The sequence below is a fragment of the Diaphorina citri genome, unplaced genomic scaffold (assembly GCF_000475195.1).
Source record: "Diaphorina citri unplaced genomic scaffold, Diaci psyllid genome assembly version 1.1 scaffold90, whole genome shotgun sequence".
Classification (NCBI taxonomy): domain Eukaryota; kingdom Metazoa; phylum Arthropoda; class Insecta; order Hemiptera; family Psyllidae; genus Diaphorina; species Diaphorina citri.
This window is the reverse complement of record NW_007377527.1, coordinates 152,770-157,787: the sequence shown is the minus strand read 5'-3', so window position 1 is coordinate 157,787 and position 5,018 is coordinate 152,770. Positions and strand designations below refer to the sequence as shown.

At 37.2% G+C, this 5,018-nt stretch overlaps 3 protein-coding genes across 3 annotated transcripts in view; 1 reads left to right on the top strand and 2 right to left on the bottom strand.

The window, feature by feature from the left end:
- LOC103524281 (phosphofurin acidic cluster sorting protein 1) overlaps nt 1-5,018 on the top strand; it is a 26,219-nt gene that overhangs the window by 17,526 nt on the left and 3,675 nt on the right. The window contains exons 10-11 of the mRNA XM_026833367.1: nt 4,023-4,078; nt 4,627-4,801. Of these exons, the coding sequence (XP_026689168.1) occupies nt 4,023-4,078; nt 4,627-4,801 (231 nt within the window). The remainder of the gene's footprint in view (nt 1-4,022; nt 4,079-4,626; nt 4,802-5,018) is intronic.
- On the bottom strand, nt 886-2,615 carry LOC103524264. Its single transcript, XM_008489273.3, has 2 exons — nt 1,707-2,615; nt 886-1,540 (listed from the first exon to the last, which is right to left on the bottom strand). The coding sequence occupies exons 1-2, from the start codon at nt 2,209-2,211 to the stop codon at nt 1,224-1,226; spliced, it is 822 nt and encodes a 273-aa protein (XP_008487495.1). The 5' UTR covers nt 2,212-2,615; the 3' UTR covers nt 886-1,223.
- LOC103524280 lies at nt 3,046-4,508 on the bottom strand. The gene is made up of 3 exons (XM_026833375.1): nt 4,253-4,508; nt 3,874-4,130; nt 3,046-3,386 (listed from the first exon to the last, which is right to left on the bottom strand). The coding sequence occupies exons 2-3, from the start codon at nt 3,985-3,987 to the stop codon at nt 3,189-3,191; spliced, it is 312 nt and encodes a 103-aa protein (XP_026689176.1). The 5' UTR covers nt 3,988-4,130; nt 4,253-4,508; the 3' UTR covers nt 3,046-3,188.

The following is a 5,018-nucleotide window of genomic DNA, read 5'->3' as shown; positions in this document are numbered from 1 at the left end:
TTCTTCTTCTTCTTCTTCTTCTTCTTCTTCTTCTTCTTCTTCTTCTTCTTCTTCTTCTTCTTCTTCCGTGATTTTCGTACATTTTGAGCAGTTCAGTATTAATAAAATTCATTTGAGTTAAGAGCAAGGGGGACGGAAGAAAACTTGGAAAATGTTCTAAGCGTTCCTCTCATTGCCTGGCGCAGTGTATTTACAGACCAAATATTAAAATTTCACCCTTCCGCTCCGTTAGAGACTAGGATGCATGCAGCGTTTACTCTCTAGATGTCTAGACCAATCTTTTGAGCAAGAAAAGGTCTGAAACGTAATCCTCCCGTAATATAAGACAATTTTCTGTCCAACCAAACCTTCAAGTCAACACTCCATAGTCCCATTGTCTCCACAGCGGAGGGTTGAAATTTTATTTGATAGTTAATGCCAAGAGGATAAACCCATTGTTAGAATTATTACTATGACTGTGTTTGAGGAAATGAAAAATTTAAAGCAGTAATTCTGTTGTGATATCCACAGAAGTTGTAAAGAGGCCCTTTTTTTCATCAGTTTGAATTTAGTAACATTTTCGCGTGATCAATAATTGTTTTGTTATTGTAGAAAATAACGAGTGTTGTTAGTTGTAAGTAATATAATTTTCAAAGTACCTATATTAGTTGGTTTTCTCTATTGAAAATGTCTTTAAAAAATGTTGTCAAGTAGAATTTGTAGTGAGATACCGTAGCTTTGTTATCCAGTTCTAGGATTCTACGCTCTATAATAGCAATAAAAAAGATATAGTAGACACTGGAAGTTTGTCAGAGTGCTCCATAAAACAAATAGTGGAATGTTGTAAGTTATAGTAGACACTAAAAAGTTATAATGCTCCTCTAAGAAATAGTGGAATACTGTAGGTTGAGTTCCAATTTTTTCCTTCTAATTTACAAGCCACGGGAATATTGATTGTACTTATGAAGAAATGTAAGAATTTTTTGTACTATGAACAGGATCTGGACGATTGTGAACGCAAAGTGACACTATTTTTCCAATGGATCCATTAATTACAGTTTAAAATGAAATTATTAAAATTACCAAACCAATCGCATAGGTAACTAGGCGTATAACATGATAAAATCTACTGGATAATTGTTATTTGTCCCTCCACCTCGCCTACGCCTTTGAAAAGTACCTACAATGTTATTTCCAACTGCAAAGCCATGCCTCTTCTTTCCAGATTGTACAATAGGTATATTTCAAGGAGGCTCACACATTTCGAAAAAGAAATGCGTCGCTGTTCGATCAGGGTTCATAAAAGTAGATGGTTCTTGTCGGGCAATGGGCAGTGAACTTTTCAGTTGCCATGCGAACACCATAGGCCGATTTGTCGTATAAATACATTTTCGTTCTCTGATGAACTTGAGGAATTCTTTCTCTTGGCGTAGAATGCTACTTTCATCAGAACTTGGTACGTCTTCAGAATATCCTTCTTCAGTATACTCTTCCTCTGAATCGTAACAACATTCTTCGCAATCACAGCTTAGTTGTTTCCTTAGAGCAACTCTAGTGTCACCTGTTAATAGAAACAAGTAGTATTGTTAATAAGCATTAGTCTCTTGATAATAAAAATCCTTGGCTTTTCTCTTGGCATACACCGTAGGGTAAGGATGGACCTCTGTTATAGCGTCCTATAAGTATACCACTCCTATTCTATGTAGTTTATTCAATAGGGTACTCACCCGGTGCTATCCCCACGTTCCACCTAACCTGACCATTCGGATGTTTAGGCTGCGGTATGTTTTTCTCGTAGAAAAAGACATCCCAATATCTCTGCTCGTTTTTGGAGAAAATGGTCCGGTTTTTTGTATATTTCTCAAGTACGCATTGAATGTTCGAAACACGTTTGTAGTTGTTTTGTATTATCTTTCGATATTTTTGGAACATAGAGAATTGCACTGTATAGTTTTGTGTTGTAAGGCGAGGTTTTCTGGTGTTGAACCCAAAGAGTTGGTATAAATAAGTCCTATTGCTGTCAGGTTGAGAGGTGGTTGTTTCGTATTTGATGTGGTTCTGCAAGCTCATTCGTTTATGATACAAATCAGACACCATTGTAACAAGTGTGTGTGGATGCAAATCTCCTAGTTCCACATTATAATCCTTGGTCGTCTCGTTACTCTCCCATGATGTGCTGAGATTTCCATCGAAATCATCCGCGGTCCTAGGTTTTACGGTTTTCCATACCATTATAATGTCTTCTTGTGCGGTTTTCCCTATGGGTCTGTTTCTGTCCTTTTTACTAAATTCTTGTTCTATGTAGTCTGTTTCGTTATTTTCAAATTTAACTTGTTTCAATTTGACTTTGTATTTGTATATTTTTCCTGTGGGAAGAAATTAATTGAGAAATTTTAGGTTGTAGGTATAGTTGGTTTACAAAATCGCATTTTCGCCTCTTTCATAGCTATCACAATTATTTTCATTAAATATCAAATGAAACAACTGCTGTATGACTCGTGTGTCTGTTTCGTAGCATACCCATCCAGTAATGTGTCCCTCATCAGATGACCATAACTAACATAAGAGACAATTCTTCCTATTCAGGCTCTGCTGGGTCAACACGAGAACACCAGAAAGCAACCAACCCGTTAAAATATTGTTCATTCTCGACCTCATAGTTGAGGCCTCATCATTGCTGGTCGCAGTTTCAAGTGTGTCTTCTTTTCCTCGAAAAAATGGAGGAACTCTGGTGAGATCCATCCTACACGTCTTTGTTTCTTGTGAATGTGGACTGGTGTTTACACTGACACTAGTACGATGGGTAGTAGTAGTAATAGTAGTCTTTTCCTTCCTAACTCTTTGCAATTTCCTTATAACTTTTCCGTATTTATTAGTGACTACAATAAACTTCGTGGTTCAGTAAACTTTACCACTGACTCAGAAAAGGTCGATCCCAAAACCTAATGAGGAAATTTATTAAATTCTGACAAACCTTCCGAGATTTATGTCCAGGGGTTCGCTGGTTTGCTCCCTTGTTTCGTGGTTCAGTAAACTTTACCACTGACTCAGAAAAGGTCGATCCCAAAACCTAATGAGGAAATTTATTAAATTCTGACAAACCTTCGGAGATTTATGTCCAGGGGTTCGCTGGTTTGCTCCCTTTCTAAAGTCCCCTATAACCAGGCTCTGTAATATGTGTACCGGTTCATTTTTGCTTCCAAAAGTATCTACCCTAACTTACCTAGTTCCATTGCACTTCGCAACTCTTGAAAAAGTTCCTGGACGATAGCCTCTTTAGTTTTGTTGTCATACGCTTTTCTTGCCTGTTCATTCTCGAAGGTCGCAGGGGAAGATGGCAGACTGGTGGCTACCGCTTGATATTCCGGGTGCTCAGTCATGTATTTCCACGGGAAATGTTCCTCTTTCTGTAACAAAGCGATAGTCATAAAGCGAAGAAAGTTTGAAAATAATTACGTCCACATAAATCAATTATTCTACAAGGTATTTAAATTTGAGGACAGTTTCTTTTAACATTCGCATTACTAAAGGGTCAAGAACTAGAGACCTCTACTTTCTCACCTGTTCTTCATTGACGGTTCTCAATCTACAAGGTATGTAAATTTGAGAACAGTTTCATTTATCATTGGCATTACTAAAGGGTTGAGAACTCAAGAGCTCTATCTTTCTCACCTGTTCTTCATTGACGGTTCTCAATCTACAAGGTATGTAAATTTGAGAACAGTTTCATTTATCATTGGCATTACTAAAGGGTCGAGAACTCAAGAGCTCTATCTTTCTCACCTGTTCTTCATTGACGGTTCTCAATTTAGAGAAAACTCGGAGCTGAGAACAGTTTCATTTATCATTGGCATTACTAAAGGGTTGAGAACTCAAGAGCTCTATCTTTCTCACCTGTTCTTCATTGACGGTTCTCAATTTAGAGAAAACTCGGAGTCCCTTGTTGGCCAATTCCTTGATGAGTTGCAGAATGTGGTGCTCGGGAACATGATTGTCTGTCACTTCCATTATTTCAGTCACGGTTATTTCTGCCTGGGTTTCAGTTGCAGAGATGTCTGGCTCTGGTTGTTTCCCGTAATATCGGATACTCTGAGGATCTGTTTCCCCTCTTGGAGTGGGAGGAGGTGTGAAATTGAACTCTTCTCCTGAACCTAAATAGGAAAGTTGAGTTTAAAATGTGGAAACAGTTGTGCAAGCAGCACTGTCATATTGAAGTAGAGGTATCTGTAGTAATTAAAGTGACGAAACTTCCATCGTAATCCTTCTCCTGAACCTAAATAGGAAAGTTGAGTTTAAAATGTGGAAACAGTTGTGCAAGCAGCACTGTCATATTGAAGTAGAGGTATCTGAAGTAATTAAAGTGACGAAACTTCCATCGTAATTATTTGGACCAAGACTGGTTAAATACGAATTTAGTAACATAATATTCTGTTCAGTGTTTCGGTATGATAACATTCACCAAACTCCTATGGCGTTTTTCATGTATTGTTAAGTAGCAATTTTTTTACCTTCAAAAATTTCCCAATAAAGTCGAAAATTAAATAGGGCCTTTTCCTAACTTGTCTGAAATATTTTGAACCCCGGGAAAAAAAAAAAAAAAAGGTTTTTTTTTTTTTTTTTTTTTTTTTTTTTTTTTTTAAATTTCAGTATGCTCAATTTCCTTTTTCGTTTGGTTTCAGAAAAGCCCACCGAAAGGCTGAGTGATGAGAGTTCGAAAAAGGCGGACTCGGATTCACACCCAGACAGTGACCCTCCCCCTCCCCCTCTCAATTCTTCCCCTCCCAAGTGTCACGCCGTGGATAGTTCCGACTCCATCAAGAAGGTTTGTAAACTATGATTATTATATATTTTTTTTTAATAAGTTTCCATTTATATTTGATTGACAAAAAACAAAAAACTTCGAACATACATTTTTCTTATAAATGGTATACCCACCCGTATAAGCAGAGCTTGTGCCACGGATGGGGAGTTCATTTATAATATTAGGATAAAAGTTAGGATATAATTAGGATAAAAGTTTTTTTTTTTTTTTTTTCAAG

Coding starts and splice junctions, on each gene's coding strand:
- LOC103524280 (XM_026833375.1), bottom strand. CDS start 3,987: ATGGAAGTGACAGACAATCATGTTCCCGAGCACCACATTCTGCAACTC. Junction 3,387..3,873: donor GAACCGTCAATGAAGAACAG/GTGAGAAAGATA, acceptor GCTTTGTTACAG/AAAGAGGAACATTTCCCGTG.
- LOC103524264 (XM_008489273.3), bottom strand. CDS start 2,211: ATGGTATGGAAAACCGTAAAACCTAGGACCGCGGATGATTTCGATGGA. Junction 1,541..1,706: donor GAACGTGGGGATAGCACCGG/GTGAGTACCCTA, acceptor TTCTATTAACAG/GTGACACTAGAGTTGCTCTA.